Source organism: Pinus tabuliformis, chromosome 1_2 (assembly GCF_031772625.1).
Source record: "Pinus tabuliformis cultivar Carrire ecotype Pingquan chromosome 1_2, CPIR1, whole genome shotgun sequence".
In the NCBI taxonomy this organism is placed as follows: domain Eukaryota; kingdom Viridiplantae; phylum Streptophyta; class Pinopsida; order Pinales; family Pinaceae; genus Pinus; species Pinus tabuliformis.
Window position 1 is genome coordinate 1,147,758,999 of NC_142298.1, and position 26,238 is coordinate 1,147,785,236.

General features: G+C 38.0%; 1 protein-coding gene across 2 annotated transcripts; it reads left to right on the forward strand.

The window, feature by feature from the left end:
- The first annotated feature begins 283 nt into the window (after nt 1-283).
- Nucleotides 284-26,146, forward strand: LOC149210278 (endonuclease 2-like). 2 transcript variants are annotated; one of them, XM_089394395.1, is made up of 9 exons: nt 284-740; nt 7,529-7,703; nt 7,923-8,030; nt 8,176-8,231; nt 8,425-8,508; nt 24,039-24,131; nt 24,312-24,379; nt 25,710-25,783; nt 25,870-26,146. In XM_089394395.1, the coding sequence occupies exons 1-9, from the start codon at nt 615-617 to the stop codon at nt 25,977-25,979; spliced, it is 894 nt and encodes a 297-aa protein (XP_089250521.1). In that variant the 5' UTR covers nt 284-614; the 3' UTR covers nt 25,980-26,146. The 2 variants fall into 2 exon arrangements, with proteins under 2 accessions (XP_089250521.1, XP_089250522.1); XM_089394396.1 differs by lacking the exon at nt 7,923-8,030 and having other exon boundaries at nt 285-740.
- Nucleotides 26,147-26,238: the final 92 nt, after the last annotated feature.

Sequence of the window (26,238 nt, forward strand, 5' to 3'; positions counted from 1 at the left end):
CACTGATACCAATAGTTTCAACACTGATAAAAATCAGTTCACATTTATTTTTCCCAACACTGATAAAAATCAGCTCACTTGTAGTCTGAACAAGACCTCATAAGTTAGCTATTTCTCCGTGTTGCTGTCATCAAATTCGAATCCATACCCCAACACACACGATTACACCAGTGTGAATGTCAAACAAAATCGGCCGTTTCCAATGTCTTAAGTCAAAAGCAACTTTGAAAATTTTGAAAAGTGAGATTTGAATGGACAAGCATTTAAACCAAACCAGTACATAAAGAATGATGCAGAAACTGAAAGTGGGCTTCCAAGTATCTGCATTGTGAATCCTTTCATCCTAATTGGTTGGATTATAATATGGTGTTACTATCAACTTTGCAGGAGCCTAGTTTAGAGTGAAGAAAAATGTTCCCAATTTTTTGAGACGTTCCCGCCGCTTTTGCGGGAACAGAGCATCCATTATATTCTATTCGATTATTCTCTTCTCAAATTACAGAGGCTACGGGCATTCGAAGTAATCTCCACGGGCCAGGGTCTCTCTGCTTCGGCGTCTGAACTACTCGTAACATTTGCATACTGCCATTTGTTACTGAAACACGAAAAAAGAAATGAGGAATTACGGTCGTAATTTGAGCTCTGTGTTGCTTGCAAGCGTGATGATTTATTTGGGCATGGTCCCTGCTTCGGAGTCTTGGGGAATAGAAGGGCATTATGCGACTTGCAAGATAGCTCAGGTGAGGTTTTCCTCACATTGCTTGTTGCTGCAGATTGACTAGAGGATAATATCGCTGAAGAATTAGAGTAATTTTTCGCTTGTACTCTCTCGTTTGTACTCCCTTGTAGATTTGAACAAATTTGACTTAGTTCCAGATAATTTGTCAATCTTTCAAATAGCTTTTGGGATCCATGGCATTCAGGATAGTTATATATCTAAGTTTTGAAGTGGTTTATCTTCAAGTTAATATTACCAAAGTACAACATTCTTAATCTAAAAAGTTTTTATTGAATTTGAACCTCTAAGATCTCAATGATCTCAGTCTTTAGACTTGATTCTGGTCTGTGCAAATTGAATTTTTTTTTGCAGAGAAAAAAACCGACCTAGATTGCAAATTGATATAACGTGAATAAGTTAAATCTGTTCAATCTGTTCAGTGCAAATCGATCAACCACTGGTTTATCAACTGCCCTAGTTTATCTGTTATAAGTTTTGAAAGATTTTTAAGTATATTTTATATGTTTTACTGGATTTTTTAAAGTGCTGAATCATATGTACAGTAAAAAAAACCATTTTATTATGTACAGTAAAAAAAACCATTTTAAATAATAAAAATCAAGATTTAGAAAAAAAAATTCTCCAATTTTAATTAAAAACTCCAAAACTTACACAATAAATATAAATGTATGAGCATACCTTTTCAGTGAACTGCTAAGATTTTGATAAATATTCAGTAGAAATTTTGAGAAATTTAGATTATAAATATCAAGTTTTAAGATTTTAAGTGTTATATATTTTTGATAATGCTGAATTTATTTTTACCATAAAAAAAATTATTTTAACATTTTTATGATTAAAATTTTTGAAAAAAAAATGTATTTTTAAATTTCTTTATGTTTTCCGATAAAAACACGTATGCAAATCCGGAAGGAATACAATATATGCATATTTGTAAATTTTAACCGTCACATCGGCTTTGCCGCAGTGAATTCTTTATCCTACAAACAAGTCTTTTATACCAATTTGATGCGACACATAACAATCTTAAAATAATTTATTATTATAATAATAATTTTCACTCGGTTTTCATAAAGGAAAAAAAATGCAGAGTAACTAAGTGCATCCATTTTACAATTAATTAATTTTAATGTTAATAAAAAAATCACTATCTCTATAAACGACTTCATTAAATGTGCATATAAATACTTCATAATCGCCTGAATGCTGCAAGGTGAACTCATAAATCCACGGAGCGCATATGGACTTGAAACACAATTTTTTTTCAAAAGAATTTATGTATATTGAGCACTGTAGGTTTGTATGCTATATATACACAACTAGGACAAGTCTACCAATTTATGTATATTGAGCACTGTATCCTTGTAGGCTATATACACAATTAGGACAAATCCACCTGTCCTGCTCAGTCAGGTCAGGTTATCACAACCCAGAGCGAGAGGAGTTATCTATCTCAACCCGGTTCAGCCCACCTCTTCTATCTTAAAAGAATTCTCTTTTATGTTCAGGAATAGGTTTTAAAGGTCTTCAGTCCAAATGTCCTGCCTTTTCTTTCCTCCTTGTAAACTCATAAGCTCATCGTGTGAATCTTTATGGAATGATCTATGTAAACTCACATTAGAAGTACTTTGATAGGGTGGATTTGGGAGAAACAATGATAAGTAATCCTAGCAGGCAAGTTCTAAATTCTAAAGGTTTTAAATTTTATCTATAAAAATGTTTTTTCCTCGTTAGATTTAGATTTTGGATTTTGAAGTGTTACAAAATATTTAGATATACTTAGTAGCATTTTTATGGACTTTTGGCATTTAAAAATGGTGAGAAATGAATGGTCTATAAAGTGTTTGTTATTCACTAAAATAGGTTAGAATTTTTCCTCCTATATTTGACAACCAATAGCCCTTGTGAGTCATCATTAGATGATGATTATGCCTTGTGCCTATGCCATGTGCTTCTCACCCATCTAATATTAGCACTTGGAGGCTGATGTGCTTCACACCCATTTGATATTTTAGCACTTGGACAAAGAAGGGTTGTCATTCAAAAGGTATTTTGATTATTTTGCAATCAATTTGACAATTACTTATACTAGTTTGTTTTTGGGCATTTAGTATGGATTATGGGGGTGATTTGAAAGTTGGACAAACCTTCTATTTTTGTTCTCTCACCTCACCAAGGGGGTTAATCTTTGACCCTAGTCTAGTGGGATCTCCCTTAAGGTCCGTTCAGTTATAGGAGAGGCACTACATAGGAAATCATGACTAAGATAGAGTGTTCCATCTTCCTTATTCCATGCTTAACACCGTCAGTCCTACATTACAAGCCCTATGTTTCATCTCCATTCTTCGGGTACAATTTGTCATTGGTTCTTGGGGATTTGGCATTCATATGTTCACATATCTTGAGTAGGGCCTGAAAACTTTGCCTTGGGAGGTTGATGCAACTAAAAGAAAAGGAAAAAGCATATCATGGCCACAACAAAACAAATAAATTAAAATTAAAATGCAAAAGATGGTCAAGACATAAGAATTAGCACATGGGGAAAAGCCTAGCATGAACTCTAGTCTCTACTTATCTCATATGGTCATTACCCAGTTCATGAGCACATGATGCTCCATTACATCAAAGAAGGAACACTTGCATGTCCTAAACCCAATGAGTGATAATTAAAGGGGTAATCAAACTACTACATCATACAAAGCAAGCTCTAACGCTTGAGCTGTAAGTGGTAATATAAGGAATAATCAAGAAGAAGTAAAAGGCGCACAAAAGGGGTGGAAAAACCAAGGCCAAGATGTTAATTCATGCATCAACGTATGCTCCCTCCTCACATATATACACTTAGGATGTGGACACCCCATCAGTCAATCTCTTTGACCATGGCACTTGGCTATGAAGTCTTCTCCCCTCCATTCTTCGGGTACAATTTGTCATTGGTTCTTGGGGATTTGGCATTCATGTGTTCACATATCTTGAGTAGGGCCCAAAAACTTTGCCTTGGGAGGTTGATGCAACTAAAAGAAAAGGAAAAAGCATATCATGGCCACAACAAAACAAATAAATTAAAATTAAAATGCAAAAGATGGTCAGGACATAAGAATTAGCACATGGGAAAAACCTAGCATGAAATCTAGCCTCTACCTATCTCATATGGTCATTACCCAGTTCATGAGCACATGTTGCTCCATTACATCAAAGAAGGAACACTTGATTGTCCTAAACCCAATGAGTGATAATTAAAGGGGTAATCAAACTATTACATCATACAAAGCAAGCTCTAACCCTTGAGCTATAAGCGGTAATATAAGGAATAATCAAGAAGAAGTAAAAGGCGCACAAAAAGGGTGGAAAAACCAAGGCCAAGATGGTAATTCATGCATCAACGTATGCTCCTTCTTCACATATATACACTCAGGATGCGGACACCCCCATCAGTCAATCTCTTTGACCATGGCACTTGGCTATGAAGTCTTCTCCCCTCCATTTTCCACATTATTCACTAACACCTATCAATTGAAGGGTGGACCTAAGAATTGTTATTTCCCCATGGGGGTTGGAAGCACCCTTTAGCCATCCCTACCTAGGGAGAAAACACCTTTGCGAGATCATGGCCCTGATTTTGAAAACGGATCCTTGTTTGAAGAATTAAATTGCCCTTAACATTCAAGTTTTGTTCACTTAAATGCATTATTGATCTTGTTCCCTAATGATTGGTTGTTTTCACTAGAATCCATGTTTTTCTTGTCTGGTGGTTCAACCGTCCAAGCCTTTGGTACCCACTCCGTAGGTACCCAAGGCTTTCAAAGGAGTACATTGGCCCAAACAAGTGAAGCCTTGAGCGTCTAGAGCCTCCTAGTATCACTGTCAGATGACACATGTCACAGAGCACCTTTAGGACCTAGGATGAAAGTTGACTTTGACTGAGATTTGAGGATTCTTCAGGATGACACCACAGGATCCAACATTGCCCGAGGCTGGCCTTGACAAAACTTGATGGGCAAGAGCTAATTTAGAGACCAGATGAGGATGGTCTCACACTGAGAGGCTAGGGATGGCTTGTTGCACTAGAGAAATCCCTAATTCTCTACTCTAGAGAAAATGAGACCTTGTTTGACAAATGGAGAACCATGATGACCACTTTATGACACCCCAAATGGATCTTGGGACCCCACAAGAGGTATTGAGGTGAATTTGAGGGTAAACCCTCAAATCTTGGACTTTACAGGCATCTGCACCTTCTTGGACACCTCATCACCCTTGGACATGGCATTTGGAGTACTTATATTGGATAATGTCAACATTTTGGAGGCTACGACTCACATGTGTGGGCAAATTTAGGCCTATTTTGATCAAGCTAATGGGTTGGCTTGTAGCCCAAGCACATTTAGCAATCTAACTTGTTATTGGGGGATTTGTAAATTAAAATTGGATGACCTAATCCTCGTATAAATAGAGGATAGGTCAATCTCATTGCTCATCATCACTTGTGGCATTTTCGGTTGTCTTAGAGAGTTTCAGCCTAGTTTGTGTCTTGTGGAGATGTGAATCTATGTTGTATTTTGTTATTGGAGCTACTTCTTTGGTTTTGGAAATGTCATTTTGGAGCAATAAAGACTTGTTCATGCATTATTTCTTGTAAGTGTACCTTGGATTTGATAAATCGTTGCATTTTTGTGTCTACTGTATAGAATGGCTAATTATCTAGGGTTTCTATTGTGCTAGTTATTGTTGAAAATCATTCTTTGGAATTCTAGATAATAGTATTGAATGCCTTACTCACTTATAGAATGTGAATGGCAATCCCATTGGTGAATCTTTCAACTAGCTCTCCCAATTGACTTTGTTGATGCTCCCTCACAAAAGTGATAGCTAGGGTTTTGAAATATAGGGGTTCACTATTCCCTTACTCCTTGCCAAGATTTAGCAAATTTTTCACTTCCATAGACTCCATCATGTAAGGATAAGGCACTGGCCATGGTCACTTTCTTATTCATCCCCAAAACTTACAGTAAAATCTCTTCTTCTTGTCAAAAGTATAATTTCGACCCTTCAAGGATAAGCCGCTAACTAGGGCTAGCACACGAATCTCAACTAGGTTTGAAGTCGTTGGCCCTTGGGAAGATTCAACACTGGAAGGGAAGGTGATTGCCTCAAAGTCAACTCCTTTTAGTGGCTAATCCATCCATATTAGGGATAAAATCTTTTGCTCTAGGTAGATTTTGTCCTAAAAAAGCCCTAGTTTGCCCTAGGCTTCAACTTGGGCTTATTGAAGGTTTCTTGTTCAATAGGTTGAAGGTATACATTAATTGAAAGCCTTTTCTTGACCTTGTGATCCTAGATTGATCCATTTACCTTGTTATTTCTCAAGCCCTAGGTCACGTTATGCTCTAGCTAGGTCTACTATAGGATGAGCATTGTCGTTTTGTGCTATTTGAGCCTCGTTCTTAGGTGGAGTCATTCTTCCTCAAGCCTATTTTGTCACATTGTTCCCGATACTTGATCGATCATTTAGGTAACCTACTAAAGTGAAGCCTCCCTAGTGGTGAAAGCCCACAAAAGAACAGGAGGTAGTGGCTATGGTGACAATGGGCCACACCTCATATTGTTGTCCCTTAGTCTAGTTCTTGCCTTGTGAATTCCCCTCACAACAATACCAATTCATTAATTATCAGTAGCCTAAAATTTCTTTGTTTAGAAGAGAAATGTGTTTAATAGAACCCTAATTCACTTGTTGGAAAATGAAATAGCCAAAGGCCTTCACCACCATAACATAAATAGGTAATGCAGGTGGCCAACCTGGTTGAATTTACCAAAAGCTTCATATCCGTCGACTTACCTGTTAATCGATAAGTAGGGTGAAATCTATAACAAGAAAGTCTCCATTGCTCTCAAAAAAATGCTGTCCAAAACCCAAAGCCTTTAGCATGCGTAGAATAAAGTACCAATTATCTCATTCGTTAGACTGTTACAAATTCAATCTTAAGAAGGTGATGTGGAGGATGAGACCTCTTGCCCAAATTTTTATAACACTATTCAAAATGAATTGCCCTCTTATGAAGCCCATTGGCTCTACGCAATGATCTTAAGCAAGAAATGCAGGTTACCCATGGCTAAAGCTCTGGTCAGGACGCTATAAGAGACATTTAATAAGAATAACCAATCTTCAGTTCATACTAAATCAGGGTCTCCAAACTTAGACATGCAGTTGATTTTCTTTTATTTATATACATTTTTAATAATTGCTTTTAAAAATTTCTTATATACTGAAGCAAATCTGATCCAACAAAGTCTCATGTGATTTTATAGAATTTTCATTAAAAACCATTCAATCTCGTCCACCTAGCCTGGACCGTTTCCATGAGAGCAACTGCCAGTTGTATTCTCTTCTCCTCTTCAAAAAGGAATGCCAATTTATCCACGTTCAACAATTACTCGAACATTCTTTCCTCTACCTCAAAAACTCTCTTAGATAACTTTATATGGTCACCCTACATCGCTTCATGAGGGCCTGAGACTGGAAAGTCATTATCTGACTGGACGAATTCCTCCTCAATATCCTCTTTCTTGGTAAGCTGTCAATTGGCCATCTTCACCGCATCGGCTTTTTCAGAAGTTTCCTAAGCATCTAAGGCCTTGAAAAAGTCCATCGTTAGCTCCGCGAACCTGAGGAATTGCAGCATATATATATATATATATATATATATATAATCCGTTTGTTTATTTGTTGTCATGTTTTATAAATTGGTTGGTATCTGTTTCTTACAATCGCTGTTTTATGGACAAGTACAGCCACTTCTTACTGAAGAAGCATCAGCGGCAGTGAATGAACTGCTCCCTGACTATGCAAAAGGTGATCTTGCTTCTCTTTGTTCATGGGCTGATCAAGTGCGGCTCAGATATCGCTGGTCACGTCCATTGCATTTCATTGACACGCCAGATAACAAGTGTACCTATATCTATTCTAGTAAGTTCCATTGTCCGGGACACACACCATTCTCAGATTTAGCTATTTTAATTTGGGATTTTGCCTCTATTTTTCGTCAAATAGTCTCATATTGCTCATTGATCTTGTATTTAAGCCTTATATTTGTTAGTATGTGAAGTTTCCCTCATAAGATGGGTATACGTTGAATTAAAGCAGCCTTATCAGAGCATTTTGGATTTTCTGTTTGTTTGCAAACAGGGGACTGCCATGATGCCGAAGGAGAAGAAGGCATGTGTGTTGATGGTGCCATAAAAAATTACACTTCTGAACTTGGAAACTATGGTGGCAGAGCCACTGGTGTTGATTGTATGATTTTTTTCAATTGCCATCCTGTTACAATGAGTTTTCTATCTGTGTTGTGTTCCTTACTATTTTTCTTTCATTGTAAATTATATTTAAATGCTGTCTTATTTTGCCAATGGAGGCTAATGTATAGTGATATAACTTGCAGATAATTTAACAGAAGCTTTATTGTTCCTCTCTCATTTTATGGGAGATATCCATCAGGTCCTATACTGTTTCTCTATAAATTTTCAATATAAAAAAAAATCATATACATGTGGTAGCTGCGTGAAAATTCAGGAAAGATAAATTGATATGTATAAGGAGAAACTTGTTTTTTTCTCATTTTGTTATTACTTGAAAAGGTCTTGGCTGTATTGGAAACTTATTCATTGATACCGATGAATGAAAAATGCAGCCTTTACATGTGGGTTTCACTACAGATGAAGGTGGAAATACAATAAAATTACACTGGTATGGGCAACAGAGCAATTTGCATCATGTAAGTAAATACAATTTCTGCTTGATTAAGAAGTACGGTGTTTTTTTTTCATCCACTCTTAGAAGCACATCATTGATTGAGGGAATTCAAAAAGCAAGTAAATGGTCTTAGAAGATCAATTGTAGACTTTATAATGAAAATAATTCAATAAAACTGCCTGGTCCATTTTGTGTGTCTTGCATCATTTCATACAAATGCGGTCTTTTCTTGCCCATGTTTATGTCAGATATTCATATTAAATATTCTTCCATTTAGCGCTTTTCCTTCGACAACTTTAAACATTGGTTAGACTCCTAAAAACTTTTAGCCCATGTAGCCGATTTGGTGTTTACCAGATTTTACCTACCAGTGGCTAAGAGTTTACACTCTACAGATCTTCCCAAGATCTATACAGAAAGACGGGTGAACCATTCAATATTTTCCCTAGATCTAGATTCTTTTAGCCATTGATAGATTGAGAGGCCGGGAAAGTGGCTTGCATACCTTTGCCTTTGAAGGCTGATATAGATCCTTGCTGACGTAGCTGCTGGGAATATTGCTCCAGCTTCTAGAAATCTTGTCCTAGCTGCCTTCACGTGCATCCTGCACACACCACAAACAAAGAACCCAAATCTGCTCTCCTACCAGGCATCTATTAGCGTATTTACTAGATCTGATGTTAGACTTTCCAAGTAACTCCAAATTCAACCAAATGCATTTAAATGATCATAAGAATTGAAGGAAATATACTGAAATTCACATTGAAGAAAATAGAATGCTTACAGCGCTTTACCTTGGATGCAAACACTCCCTTCCGACACCTTGATCTTGACCCCTCTTTGGCTGATAGTTCAAAGTCAGGCTCACTTGGACATGCAAGGAGGCTTCCCCTGAGAATATTACCAACATCTACCTGCAACATCTCTTTTTTGTCTCCCCTTCTAATCTAGGAATGTAATTCTCTTATAGGCTTCTCAAGGATATGGGAGGACATATTTGGACACCTAGAGCCAAGAGAAGTTAGTTTAAGGCACCAATTATTAGACCCTTTACAAGTCATCACCCTCCAGGTCGAATTGATCACCTTGAAAACAGCTTTTTCTAGAAGATTGACCTTTCATTGCTCTGTTGTGGAGCATCTGGAGTGATGGAGGGGGCTTAATCTCTCTTTGCACACTGCAGTAGAGCGATGCGTCGCTCTCTTGCAATTAAGTTGGAGCAATGAAGCACTGAATATAGCTCTCCCAGGGTTTAGAGAAGGGTATCTCAGCCTTCCAACTAAGGCAAGTTGGATTAGGGTTTCTCCTCCATCCTAAGAGTGTCAAATAAGGTTATAACATTTGCCCCATTGGTGAACTACTGAAAAATTTACAACCCAAAAGTATAAATTGTCTTGCATGCAAAACCATTTTTCTGTGACTTAACAGAAACACGCTACCCTAAACTTGTACATTCACCATGTTTTTCACATCCACACTGGTTATCCATGATTTTTCAAATGATTAGTCTGCCAATTAGGTACAAATTGCTACTCATGAAACTAGAATATGGTTGGCCGAAATCAAGGGTCCTGTCTAGACTCTATAAAAATGCACAAAAACTATTGATTTCAAACAAAGAGCTTACCAATTAATATGCAGTGGTGGAATCCTTTCAGCCAGAAGCATACACATAGATGGTGCTTGCAATAAACAAGATATACTTTTTACTTGGCATTTATGCATCCTGTACCACATAAATTTCAACTCCTTGCCATTGCCAGAGTGCCATTATATTGCTTTAACCTTCCACTGTGTGTCTATTTTCTTCACAATGGTCAGACTTCTTTCTAGTTGCTCATCAACCTTTACTGAAGTATCACTGATGAATAGCTTCTATATTCCTGCCCTTCTAATTCTAAATACAGAGTCTTCTTACCCAGATAAATTACTGTCTAGAGTTTGAAAGAGATTGCTGCAATAAAGGTAAAACTAAAATTCTTGTCCAAGAGTAAATACATTCTAGTGTAGAGGAATTAATGGTTTGGTTAGTAGTGGAATTCATTGTACTACTAATATATAGAGGAATTCATTGTCCACTTACATATTTGGAATCATTATTCTTATATAAATAGGTTCAATCATTGAACTAATAACAGGTTCCCCACAGAAACCATTGTTCCTTAATAATCTATAAACCGCGTGTACTAATTCTTACATTTACGTTTATAAAAAGAATGAATTCTTGCCTTTATGTTTATAAAGGGAATCCCTTGCAAACCATGTTCGTTTTCACTCAGGCAATTACGTTTTGTTTTTTATTTATTTTTCATCGAGGTCGAAACGGAGAAACTTTTTATGTTAATTAAAAAAGATGTTGTAGCAGAGCTAAATAGCATAAGTACACTGTTCTTGAAAGTTTCAGATAGACAGCATCATATTCCTTGTCCAAAAGTCCCATTATACAAAAGACGGCTAAAAAAATATTTCCAACATATTATAAGAGCTTCCTAGTATCAGTAAAACCTTGAAATACATAAAAATGCTAAAAGATGTTACAACTGCCACCTTCTTTCATTCCTTGTGCAGAGTGCACTGGTTCCAAATCTCCTATTTCCATGGCTTTAAAGAGTGGTTGAATAGTGTCTTCTTCCTTGATCAAACCATGCTATTTTGAGTCTGCATTCATGTGGTTGGAAGCACTTGAAATTGTATTCTGACTTTGCTGCGTGTTTCTTCAAAAGTCATTTTTGGCTTCCAACTACGCAACCTTCTGGTTCAAATAGGCTAGATCCCTGTAATAGATTCATTCTGTGAAGTGATTTGGTGATCATGATTCTGAATTTTTCACTGTAATTGTGCCAAGGGCATCCCTGTTATCCTTGATTAATCCTCGTGCACCTGAAGAACTTGCATTACTTCTTGATGATCCATAACAGACTCAAGAAGGGCACACAAACAAAGGAGAAGTCGAAGTAAGACTGAGCACACAAAAAAAATAAACCATATTCTACCAGAGTATGCCCCAGCGAATTCAAGTCTCCCAACCCAGAGTGAGCCTGAGCTTGAAAGAAAGCCCAGGGACAAAGAGCAAAAGGATTCCAACAGGAGTCCTACAAACCATAATGAACACTTGAAAATTCAGAGTATCAGGTGCAAGCTTCAAAAGGTGATGATTAATGCTATGCTATTTATTTCAATAGTATTAATTTTACTTCTTTACCCCTTTACCTTTGTGAGCATCATCTAATGCAATGAGTGTTATGTGAACTATTCAAAATCATAAGAAATTTGGTCAATTGAGATTAATACTCATGAATACGGTCCTAGTTTAATGACTTACTCTACTTAATTAATCCCGAAAATGATGTCTAATATGGTGCACTACAAAAACCCCTCAAACCCCTCAATTAGTTGTTGTATTCTCAATAGTGAGCAAATATGGAACAAATATAGTAAAAAAGAAAAACGGAAAGAATAATGGTGGGAGAATGAGTAGTCATCAAACAGGGTGTTTGATAGAATCATTGAATCTCATCATTCAATTTCAGGAGTCATGTAGAAGCTCATAGCATGTAGCTTCTTCGGCCACTTTCCTCTTCCCAAAATCCACAGAGATAGCCTAGACAGGAGTTGTCATTCTTTAAGGACATGCTCATTTTATTGCTCGTCAACTCCCTACTCATGTTTTTATAGGGTTATGATCTCCTTGCAAATGTGTAATATGTTGCCCCTGAACACTTTATCATAATAGTCTGCAGTCAAAGTCATTGGAGCATATATGCAGATCTAGTTGGAATTCTGCATTCTGTATGTATGGCCATTGCCAACTTCTAAAATCTTATGTTTTGCCGCATAGGAATCACAACACTGTCGCATACAACTCTACAAAAGCCCTAAAACCTTGAGATGCACAAGGAGAAAGAGAACTTAGATGTTCATTAAGGGACCCCAGTCTGCATATTCAATGTGCCCTTTTTCCCTACCTCGCCTCCATTAGGTTTCATCCTCGAAAATTTTGCCGTGTGGTTACAGTAAACTAAGCAGTATATTTATATTGTCCCTCAAGTTTCTAATGCCACTTTATTGTTGTTGGCATTTCCCTACATTTTGCTTTAGATTCTACTACGTTTTCCTTCAAATTTATCATTTCACTATTACCCGCAATGAATAAGTTTGTATGGAAGGTTTAATGCGTGACAAGATCTACTTTATATAACTGGCGGGTTGTGCTGAATTTTGCTTATTTTTGCCAGTCAAGAAAAATTCTATTGCTAGCTATAAAATTCAGCCTGTGATGTATCTTAAAAAAATGGTTTCCTTTGCTAATAACATTACTGAGTCTGAACATTTAAATACAAGTAGCAGGGTCGATAAGATTGCGAATAATATAGACAATGAGCAGTTAGAGAAACATAATAGAAAACACACATAACACAACAAGTTTAATATGGAGTTCACCCAAAACTCTTGGGCTACGTCTCCTGGTCCAGCCTTCAGTGGTGACCTCTCTATTATGTCTTCAAGCGCAGAGTTTTACAAAATGTGAGCTCAAATTCAGTCTCAACACAACAGATACAAAACAACAGGAGTTTGCTTGAATCCCTCAAGCCTCTCTGAGTACACAGACTCTCTCTTTCACTCTCTGTCTCTGTCTTTGCTCTGTTTCAGCACTGCTTCCTCTGTCTCTGTCATTCTGTGGCTTTTAAGCCAATCAACGCTATCTGTTCATTTCCTCTTCTGGGCTCTCTGGCTCTCGGCCTCTGTCCGCTCAAATCCCCCTCTGAGCGTTAAGCAATCATTGCTAAACGTTTTCAGGGATGGTGGCCACCTATTCTGTAACGGAATGGACCATCGGTGCCTTTGAAATCCCAAAAATGGTTGTTCTCTGTTTCTACAGAGAAATACTCTAAAACACGGGAAAATCCGCCAATCTATCGTTTATCGGACTTCAAAATCATTGATTCCGCCCTATATTCCATCGGGTCCGCCTTTAAATTGCTATCGCAAGTCGCATAGGCGCGGGTTCCTTTGTATTTGGGTTTATAATGAAAAACCCCACATACAAAGGAAAAACCCATAAAATGGTCGTTTATCAGATCTCAAATAATATATATTTTCGTCTAGAAATACCATCGAGTCTGACTATAAATCGTTATCGCATATTTCCTTTGGCTTCCGATCGCCGATCAGCCTTATTAGCTATCGGTGCATCCCATGGTCCTGGCCTTATCGACATCACCCCTTTATATTGCTCTGATGCGATATTGCGATGCGATATTATCGTAATCGCATATCGCATAGTCCCCAGGCCGTTTGGTAAGCGCTCCTTTGTATGTTGGCGATGCGATATTGCGCAATCGCATATCGCTGATCCGTCGGGCCGTGGTTAAGTCCATATATATATATATATATATATATATACATATATATATACATATATATATATATATATATATATATATATATATTAGCGATGCGATATAGCACGGATAGATCTGGACCATCGGATCTGCGCACTTGATCGATGGTCCTCGTCTAATCGCACTTGACCGCCATCGCAATTTCCATAATGCCGTGCCTGATTGCCTCTGCTTGCCACCGCCGATTGCGATATGCCGATCGGATCTGGACCGTTGATCGACCAGATCCGAAGGCTCCTGTGCATTGTCGCGATAGACTCTGATAGGCCTGTTTTTCACTGTTTCTTCAAGTTTTTCTCTCCCGATAGTGTTTTCCGCCATTATTAAAGGTTCATCCTTTGTGATAGTTTTTTATTCTTGAAGACTTAGAGGGTTGTTTGGATCCATTTTGGATCACGCCTTCCCACTGAAAAGCTTTTGGACCACCAAAAGTTGGTTTTTAAGCATCAATCAAGTGAGGATACAACTTCCTCACTTGTCCAATCTCTATCCATTGTGCACTGCTTGGTTTTGAACCTTTGAGTCCGATTCTCAGGTACTCAACATCCCCTCTGCACGTAGTTCTCACCTTCCTGTCCAGAACTGTGTCTTCCTGCAACTCATTGAGATATTCAGGCAACAGATCATCAATAGAAGGCAACTGACTTTGCTCTTTGGATCTTCAATCAATGAAGGTTCAAACAGTCTCAAGTTCTCTGCATTAACTACTGAATAGATGTGCATGTAAGCTAGCAAATCAAGGCGAAAAGCGTTCTCACTAATTTTCTCAAGTATCTTGAAAGGCCCATACCTTATTGGCTTCAGCTTCTTACCTTCACCTTGCATTCTATCTTTGCTGATGTACAGCCAGAATTGATCACCAACTTGGAAACTATGCTCAATTCAATGCTTGTCATGCCTTGCCTTGTACTTGGCCTGGCTTCTTTCCAGTTGTTCTTGCACTGCCTGGTGAATTTCTTGGATCTGTTCAATGAACTTGGTTGCTTTGTCCACATCACTGTGTCCATCAACTGCTGTGTCTTTACTAAAGACAAAATCCAAAGGAGATTGTGGTGTAAAACCAAAACAAGTCTCAAAGGAGATCTCTGTGTAAAAGAGTGCTTGGCACGGTTGTAAGCATGTTGCACATAACACAAATGTTCATCCCAAAGCTTGGGATGCTTGCCGCAATAGCCCCTGAGCAACTGGATCACTGTCTTGTTGACCAATTCTGTTTGGCCATCTGTTTGTGGATGAAATGTTGTGCTTTTCTTCAATCTGGTGTCCATCAACTCCCATAGACTTGACCAAAACTTCCCAACAAATCGGGAATCTCGATCAGATACAATGGAAGTGGGTAACCCAAAATGAGCCCACACATGTTGAAAGAACAACTTTGTTGTTTGTTCAGCTGTAATCTGCTTGTTACAAGGTATTAAAATACACATTTTGCTAAACCTGTCCACAATAACATATAAATAATCATGACCCTTTCCAGATTTTGGCAATCCCCCAGCAAAGTCCATGGAAACACTTTCCCAAGGACGAGAAGGAAGTGGAAGTGGAGTGTAAAAGCCTAGTTTTCTATTGTTGGGCTTGCTTTTAGCACACATAGTACACCCTTTAATATATCTAGAAATTGTTTCGTGCATTCTTGGCCAATAACAGAACCTTTGCAACTATGCAACTGTTTTACTTACACCAAAATGACTTGATATAAGAGAAGTATGTGCTTCTCGGATTATGCTAACTCTTTCAGTTTGTGGTATGCATAACTTTCCCAAATGATACAAGAATTGGTCCTTAACATAATAATCTAATTTTTCTACTTGTTTGCCATGACTTAAGGTTGCATATACATCTTTAAAATCTACATCTGGAGCATATTGTTCAATGTAGCTTTCATGCATTACTGAGTTATGCTTAAGTATAGTAGATGCATTTATGATTGGTCTTGATAGCATATCTGCAACCTTATTGTGTATGTCTTTCTTATATGTGATGACAAGATGCAACTGTTGTAGAAAACCCATCCACCTATAGTATCTTGATCGCTGCAATTTAGTTTGTGAGTGCAAATATTGAAGTGGTTGATGATCTGTATGTATAATTGTTTATTTGCCCATTAGGTAATATTTCCACTTTTTCACACTCTGTACTAATGCATACAATTCTTTATCATATGTGGGATAATTAACTACTGCAGAAGTAAATGTCTCAGAATGATAACATATGGGTTTACCGTGTTGCATCAACACTGCTCCCATGGCATAGTCACTGGCATCTGTTTCAATCTCAAATGGTCGTTGAAGATCTGGCAGTGCTAGTACTAGTGTTGTACTAATTTTTTCTTTCAAGGTGTCGAAGGTTTTCTGCTGTTTGCCTCCCCACTGAAACACCTTGTTCAATCTTGTTAAAGCATGTAAGGGAGTTGCAATCAAGGAAAAGTTAGCAATAAACTTTCTCCAATATTGTGTTTCTCCTAGGAAACTCCTAACTTCTATAGCAGATTTGGGTTTAGGCCAGTTCACAATGATTTCAACCTTAGAGGGATCTATCTTCAATTCACCACCCCCTACAATATGACCCAAATAATTTAAAGATGTTTTGCCAAATTCACATTTTGATAATTTCACATAGAGATTTTCTCTTTTCAAAACATCTAAAGTCTGCTTTACATGCTTCAAATGTTCTTCCCATGTTTTACTGAAAACAAGAATGTCATCTAAATATACAATTACAAAATCATCAATAAAAGGTCTGAGTACATCATTCATAACTCTCATGAAAGTGGCAGGAGCATTAGTTAAGCCAAAAGGCATAACCAGCCATTCATACAGCCCTTGCTTTGTTTTGAAAGTAGTCTTCCATGCATCTTGTTCTGCTACTCTGACCTGATGATAGCCACTACGCAAGTCTAACTTGGAGAAGTAAACTGCTTCTTTCAGCTGATCTAATAGATCATCAATGCAAGGAAGAGGATAACGATTCTTGATCATTATTTTATTCAGTGCTATGTAATCAATGCACATCCTCCACGAACCATCTTTCTTTCTCACCAATACGATTGGAGATCCACATGGTGATGTGCTTGGTCTTATGAACCCTTTATCGAGCAGCTCCTGTACCTGCTTCTTGATCTCTGCATTCTCTAAAGCGGATAACCTGTACATTTCGATGTTAGGCAATGGAGCATCTTGCTACAAATGAATATCATGTACTATTTCCCTTTTGGGTGGCAGACCTTTAGGTTCTTGAAATAGGATATCATATTCTGAAACAACTTTATCTAAATCAGCTTTCTGTTTAGCATCACAGCCTTCAAATACATTGGTTTTATTAGGGGTCTTTTCCTTTACAACCATTAGTAAAAATTGCTTGCATGAATTTACAATTCTTTTCATCTGCCCTGAGTTTATGAGAGAGTAGTTATTTTTGAGTTGATGAGCTCTTACAATATATTCTATTCCATCTTTTGTGAGTTGATACTTATTTTCAGTTCTATAGAAAATGGCTTTTCTATCATACAAGTAAGGACTTCCTAAAACAATACCACATATATCCAAGGGAACTATATCTAACTCAACCTCGTCTACAAAAGTTGACCCAATAGCAAACCTAAGTATACATTGTCTAGTCACTTGTAGCTTTGTTTTATCACATACCCAACCTAATGGATATGGCTTCTTGTGAGGTGTTGTAAGCCCAACTTCTTTACAATTGTTTCAGAAATCAAGTTTACTTGTGAACCACTATCAAATAAAGTATCAATCTTTTGGTGCTTGGAAATAACTCTAATATGAAAAAGCTCATGTCTTTTCCTCTCATTATCTTCATTATCAATAGATTATACAGAATTACTTGTGAATGCTTCAAAATTTTTACCTTTTATACCTGTGGCTGTGACTGTTGTTTCATCACCTGAGTCTGACCCCAAGTCTTTCTGAATAGCAGCAACAGTCTTCTTCTTCTTACCACCGAACTTCTTAGGTTTCAGCTTCGGATGTAAAGACCAGCAGTGTTCATCATCGTGTCCATCCTTCTTGCAGTGAGTGCATGAAGGTTTGTCTTTCTGTACAGCGTTTGCCTTCCTCTCCTTCCATTTCTGCTTCTTCTTTTCCTTTTTCTTGCTTGCAGAGGGTTTTGATGATCCCCCAATCTTTGGGTTCACATTCTTGCCTCTAGCCTCTAGATGTGTAGCCTGAACTAATACATCATCTAGGCTAGTGGGATTAAACATGAGAATGGTGTGCCTCAAATAGCTATGCAGACCACCTATATACTTCAACAAAGTTTCAGGTGAGTCTAGAGATATGCCTAGAGTTAAAGCTCTTTTCTAAATTCCTGGGTATAGCTTTGTACACTTTGGCCCTTTAATTGGCGAAGAGTTTGCCAACTCATCATTGCTTGCTGCATATAAGCTAGTGGATAGAATTGTTTTTTAATGGCAGAAACAAATTCATTCCAGGTAGAAAGAATTTTACCATGTCTCTTCAGATCAACTTGTGTCTTGCCTTCCCACCACACTAGGGCAGTTCCTCCAAGGCGAAGGCTAGCCAGCTGAATCTTTCTCCTCTCTGAATCAATGTTCTGCACCCTGCAATATACATCAATCTGTCTAATCCAGTTATCTAGCTTTTCTGCATTTAATTCTCCATCATAGATTGGCAAATCAAATTTCACATCTAATTTAATCACAGATGTTTTCTTCTTTTTCTTTTCAGGGCTAGGAGATGAGGATGATGGAGGTGATGGTGGAGGAGATGATGGAGGAAGATTTTCCCCTTTCCCCTTGCCCTCTGGGGCATCTAGAGAAGGTTCCTCTGCTCCTTTGTCTTGTTTGGAGGTTGAAGTACTTTCACCTCGACCTTTCTTAAATTCTCGATACATCTCTTCCACCATGGCTCTCATGGTCATGAAACTATCCATGAACTGAGATTCTGATTCCAATGGGGTTTGTTCTGTCATTCTCCTCCTAAGATAGACTCTTCCAATTTCTGGATTAGCCTCAACAAGTTCTCCTTCTCCTAGTTTGAGCTTTGACCTAGTTAGCATTCAACAATCTAGCACAAGCTTGTCTAACCTTAGCAAACCTAAAGCTCTGATACCACTTGATCTGAAAATGAGATCTTAGATTACTTTTAAGGTATTACAAACTCATGTGCATGGATTTGCCTATATTACTTAGTGCAACGAATCGATAAGATTGTGAATAATATAAACAATGAGCAGTTAGAGAAACATAATAGACAACACACATAACACAGCAAGGTTAATATGGAGTTCACCCAAAATTCTTGGGCTATGTATCCTGGTCCAACCTTCAGTGGTGACCTCTGTATTATGTCTTCAAGAGTAGAGTTTTACAAAATGTGAGCTCAAATTCAGTCTCAACACAACAGATACAAAACAGCAGGAGTTTGCTTGAATCCCTCAAGCCTCTCTGAGTACACAAACTCTCTCTCGCTCTCTGTCTTTGTCTTTGCTCTGTCTCAGCACTGCTTCCTCTGTCTCTGTCATTCTGTGGCTTTTAAGCCAATTGGTGATGTCTGTTCGTTTCCTCTTCTGGGCTCTCTGGCTCCCGGCCTCTGTCTGCTCAAATCCCCCTCTGAGCGTTAAGCAATCATTGCTAAACGTTTTCAGGGATGGTGGCCACCTGTTCTGTAATGAAATGGACCATCAGTGCCTTTGAAATCCCAAAAATGGTCGTTCTCTGTTTATACAGAGAAATATTCTAAAACACGGGAAAATCCGCCAATCTGTTGTTTATCGGACTTCAAAATCATTGATTCCACCCTATATTCCATCGGGTCCACCTTTAAATTGCTATCTCAAGTCGCATAGGTGCGGGTTCCTTTGTATTTGGGTTTATAACGAAAAACCCCACATACAAAGGAAAAACCCGTAAAATGGTCATTTATCGGATCTCAAATAATATATATTTGCGTCTAGAAATCCCATCGGGTCCGGCTATATATCGCTATCACATATTTCCTTTGGCTTCCGATCACCGATTGCGCCGATCGGCCTTATCGGCTATTGGCGCATCGCATGGTCGCTGGCCTTATCGACATCACCCCTTTATATTGCTTCGATGTGATATTGCGATGTGATATTATCGCAATCGCATATCGCATAGTCCCTGGGCCATTTGGTAAGCGCTCCTTTGTATGTTGGCAATCAATCGCATATCGTTGATCTGTAGGGCCGTGGTTAAGTCCATATATATATATATATATATATATATATATATAGATATATATATATATATATATATATTAGCGATGAGATATAGCATGGATAGATCTGGACCGTCGGATCTGCACGCTTGATCGACGGTCCTCGTCTAATCGCGCTTGACCGCCATCGCAATTTCCATAATGTCGCGCCCGATTGCCTCTGCTTGCCACCGCCGATCACGATATGTCGATCGGATTTGGACCGTTGATCGGCCAGATCCGACGACTCACGTGCATTGTCGCGATAGACTCTGATAGGCTTGTTTTTCACTGTTTCTTCAAGTTTTTCTCTCCCGATAGTGTTTTCCGCCATTATTAAAGGTTCATCCTTTGCGATAGTTTTTGATTCTTGAAGACTTAGAGGGTTGTTTGGATCCATTTTGGATCAGGAACTGCTGAGTTGGCCTATTCCCAGCATAGTTTAAAACCTAAGTCACCTAACACGGGGATTCGAGGATTCGTAGGACTCGGGGATTCGAGTGTCGGATTCGGACAAGTTGACCCCCTGGAACAGGGCACGTAGGATTCGTTATATATTATTTTATTAAAAATATATATATATATATATATATATATATATATATATATATATATATTAAAAATTAGATATTTCTTACACAAATTCTAATTAATGATACAAATTCATTGATTTCAAACATAGATCTTCATCTATAGCATGCATAGTACATACAAAATTGAAAATTCAAATACATGTCATTGTCAGTGGTCACATAAATCATGATTCATAATTCATAAATGAAAGACAACTTACAACTACAAGATAGTAAGATAAAGACACTGACAACTGTAGTTTTCTCATTAAGTCATCAAATCAAAATGTGTTACATAGGTAGTGTTGGTGCAATGCCAATGGCAAATAGAAATAGAAAATATAAAACAACTACAGGTATACAAGCCTCAAGGCAATAGGTAGTCATCAATCCTCAGAGTCATCATCAGAATCAGCATCAATGTCCTCATCATCATGGTCACCACTGCTCTCCTCTGCATCCTCCTCCTCCCCTGTATCCATAGTCGCCTCTGCATCTGCTGGTGTGGAGGATGACCCCTCTAAGTCATCAAATCTAACAGGCTCTAGCACTGGATCATTGAGATCCATGTTGGCCAATGCCAACTCAACACTGTTGTCCAGACCCATATCATCAGGAAAGACATCCCACATCTTTGTCTTTCCCCTCGACCACTCTTCCCTCTGCTTGTAAATAAGACGAAGGTTGGTGTGCACATACACCATTGTCTCTGCCCTAAACTGCTCAAGCCTGCTCTTCTTCACACTTACAAATTCCCATATGTGCTCCAATTCCTCTCGCAACAAGAGGATGAAGTCACCTGAGATAGGAGCTTCATGGCTAACTGCTGAAGAGGAGGGCTTGTTGCCCCATGATTTGCCCACCAAGAATAAGGCTTCTTAGCCCCCCTATCTCTAATCACATCATATCTTGCAAATCGACCAGTGCCAGTGGAAAACTCTGCAAAGGCATCCTCCACCTCATCAAGCAATGCACTATCCTGAAAAACCCGCTTAAATGCCTCTTTCCTCCCCTGTGAGATTTCACCATCCATGTGAGGAGGGAATTTGCGGGAGGGTCCACCATTCAGCCACTCATGGTTGTAGTATTTTGGGTTCAATGAGTGAGCCAAACAATGTAAAGGTGTACAATTCTTGTCCCATTTACTGACAAGAATATCCTGTATAGTATAACAAAAGGCCTCTAGTGATGTCTCATACTCGGGGCACTCACTTTGTAGAATAATGCTCCTCACAGACTCAATCATGGAATCTCATCCCTCATAAACCTCTCCTAGGATGGGTTTGTCTGTATCTGCAAATCGAAGCAAAGAAATGATAGGGTCCATGATCCGAATAATTAGATCTACCCTCTCCCACCAAGCATCATCTAGCATTGTGTCCTTCATTCTTTTAGAGGCTACCTGATCTGTCTTTCTCCAAAAAGACCAAAACTCAAAAATAACCATGGACCCAAGAGCGGTCTTGACCTCCCTCAACCTCTTCAACATCATGAATGAAGAGACAAACCGTGTATCAGCAATCTTCAACAATGATAGATTGGTGTACTCCTTGTAGATAGTGAGGGAATTTGTATGATTTTGCACAAAGTTACGGATATGTCATGCATCCTCAATAATGTTACCAATCCAAATCACATCAGAAGCAATGGATTTCAGTGCTAAGTTCAATGAATGGACAATGCAAGGTGTCCAAAACACTTGTAGATATTTAGCTTCCACAGTCATGCCAACAGCCTTGCAAACAAGTGCATTATCTGTAATGATTTGCACACAAGAATCAACACCTACATCTTCAATAACTTTAATAAATAACTCACCAATAAATTGTGCATCCTTGTATTCTCCAAGTGTATCCACTGCTTTCAAGAAAACTGGACCATTCAAGGAAGACACCATGAAGTTGATGATTGGGTGTCGTGCTAGATCTATCCATCCATCAAAAACAATGCTAACCCCAGATGTTGGCCATGATGCTACAATAGGCTCAAGCATTTTTTGCACCTCTTTTTTTGCCTTCGTCAACAATGTGGTTCTCAGCTTCTCTGACCCAGGAGGCACATACCTTGATGGAGCCCCTTGAGTTAGAGCTCGGCACATCTCAATAAATAGAGGTGAGCGTGCAACATTAAATGATATGAAGTTTTGATAGAAGAAGAAGGCAATGGTGAGATCAAGCTCTTCCCGTCTCTCTTTTTGGAAAATCTTGTCCATTGGACCAAGTGCAATTGCTCTTCTTTTTGCTGCTTGTCCCCCAACAGAAGTAGAACTCTCAAATGGAAATTTGGTGGTGCCTTTCCTCAAAAATGGAAGGGGGTCTTCATTCTTGGTTTTTCTTGATTTTGTAGCCACATTTTCCATACCAACATTGGACTCCTTGTCCATTTCTTTCCTCTTTTGTAAAGGAACAACTTTACAAGCTCCAATTCCACAACCTGGTAAAGCCAACAAATGGCCTTTCACACGGAAATATGTGCTTTTGAAAGCAATGTGACAAAAGTTGCATCTCCATTGCACATTGCCTCCTCCCTTCCCCTTGGTGCTTGTCCCATCCTCTCTTGTGACATATTTCCACAAGGGATATTTCTCAATGTTGTCTTTAGGTCCTCCTCTTCCCTCAACATTACTTGCAGCAGACTCTGATGATATTGGGGGAGGAGGGGCATCTCCAATGGAGACATTCTTCGCCTTCCTTTGCCCCCTAACTGCTGCCTTTGATTGAGCCATCAACACTGTAAAAAAAATGAACAAAACATGCACAAATTTGTAAACAAAAAATCATATACAAACTGCTGTAATAGAATAAGAAATGCAAAAAAATGGAGCTGAAATGCACTTACCTGGTGCTTGAATCTCCTTGCCAAATGCTCTACTCCCTTAGCTCCTTGCTCCAAACCCTTAGCTCCTTGCCCACAGCTCAAACTATGCAAAATGAAATGAGAAATAAGGTGAATGAATAAAATAACAACGTGCTTTTTAACCCGTGGAAGTCGTTTTTTTGGGATACAAATCCCAAAATCGGGATTCGATGTTCCCGTACGGGATTCGTACGAATCCTGTTTTGGGATTCGAATTCCTGGCGAATCATATCCGATTCACAGGATTCGGATTCGACAAGGGGTTTCAACGAATCTAGTTACTTAGTTTAAAACAATATCAGTGTCATGCTCAAATAATACTTCCCGTGATTGGAAAATATAATAAGAGCAAAATGTGCTTCTTGAACATTGTGTCAAAGAATATTTTCCTTTAATGGTCAACTATTTATGATGTCAAGATAATTATGGCAACCGATGAAAAAATGTGTTCATCTTCAAAATGTAATTGACCTCTTGAGTTACATTTTGATTTAGTTGATCTTGTGCTTCTATAACTGTCAACAGGTATGGGATAGTCTGATCATTGAGACAGCCATGAAAGATTACTATGATAATGACCTTGAGGAAATGATAGCAGCGATTCAGAAAAATGTTACCGTATGTGCCCCACTCTTTCTCATTTGAAAAATGTACTTAACTGGTAGATTATTCATTTCTTTTCTTGTCATAAATAGCCTTTGAAAAATTTTGCTCTTGCAATAGTAAAAACGTTGTAGTTTACACCTATAGATTGTGAATGTCATCAAGGATAAAATTTATGTCTAATTTCAAAAACAGGGCAACTGGTCTGATGAAGTACCTACCTGGGAGAATTGCAGCACGGATGTACTTGCTTGCCCCAAACCGTAAGTGTCAAAATTTTCGAAAGTGTATCATCATACATGGATTGCAATTTGTAATATTATTTTTATTGTATCTGTTGACAATCCAGCCACCTTAAAGTTCTTGATGAGCTTGGTGAACTGATTCTTAGGATTGCTGCCAATATTCATTGTAAAACAACAGTGGAACAAAGTTAACAGTTCTGAAAAACCAAAAAGCTATAATCATATTAAGCCTCTGTAAGATAGATCATATATAATCTTTGCCCAAATTTATGCCTGATGGTACAGGCAGCTAGACACTCTGTCATGCGTTAGAGCTGATGTTTTTAATCACTTATGCCAAGTTCTCTGCAACAAAGGAAATATCAGGTTTTTCTTTGAGCAAACAAATGCGATCTGTGTTGGTAAGAAAAATGAATTATGCTCGATTTGATGTGGATATGTATTCTTTGATGCTGATATAGTACTATTTATAAGTCCCATGGCATACTTGGGTAAGTTAAAGATCTAATATAGGGCCATTGGTGCAAAGTCAATCATGGTCTTTTGAGGGGCTGAAAATAACTGGCTTTATCTAATGGTGGGCATATACAATCCCTCATTTACTGCTGATTGGCAGATCAGTTATTTGTTGTCTTTTTTAGGTACTAAGTGGTGCAGTCATCCTGATTCCAACCACATCCCTCCAACTAGTTTGTTATGAATATAAATAATTACTAGTTAATAATAATTAGTATACTGAAGAGCCATATGTCTAAGGTCATGACCATCATAAAAGGCACCTGTTTAAATATATAAGTGGAACTCATTTCTAATCACATTATCTCATATTTCTTGTACATTTAATATTTCTTATATAAATATATTACTTGGAACTCATTTCTAATCACATTATCTCATATTTCTTGTACATTTAATATTTCTTATATAAATATATCACTTGTCCCGTGATGAACATTGCTATATTCAAAATGTTATGAATATTTGGCTGTATATATGAACCTTGTTAGTTACATAATTTAGAAGCATAAACTTTCGATTTTGAACTGGCAAAGCTCAGAGATCAAACTTGATACCAACCACAAGAATACTAATGGAGATTTTAAAACTGTGTATTCTCCATAAAAAGTGAGAATGAACTGTCGCTAAGCACAGAGAGAGAACTACAGAAGGTTGTCTGAAAGTTGCATAATAAATCAGCACACATTCACAATAAGAACAGAATTTTGTTGCCAGATGCAATCACGTAGCTGCATGCACGCAATGGTTTGCGAAAACTGATGTCAGTGGTTTCATGTATTTAGGTAATTTTTTGATCATCTGATTTTAGAATTCGTCTTGATGTTATCAGGTATGCTGATGAAAGTATCGGTCTAGCTTGCAAATGGGCTTACAAAGACGCTGATGAAGACAGTGTTTTAAAAGGTATATTCATCAATTTCACATCATGCAATTCGTCGTCCTTCCTCTAATTTTTTGGGCCTTGAATGCCAAAGTCTCTTCTTTTGCAGATGACTATTTCTTCTCTCGATTGCCCATTGTGGAGACTCAGCTTGCAAAAGGAGGTGTAAGGTTGGCTGCAACACTTAACCGCATATTCAATTCAACAGGAAGCTATTAGCATCTTTACTGCCGTTTCATCATAGCAATTTGATTGCTCTATGTATCGATAAATCAACTGTCGTTGAATAAATAAGCATTGGTATGAATGATTTGTCTATCACAAAAATATATTGTAAATTCATTAATGTTTCTATGAATTTCAAGCTGAGGCTTTTCTTTTTTTAATTCCTTCCGTCTTTCTATGGGCTTTCCATAGATCCTTAAACAATGGAATGGAATTAAAATTCCTTCCGCCTCTGTGTGGGCTTTCCATGGTC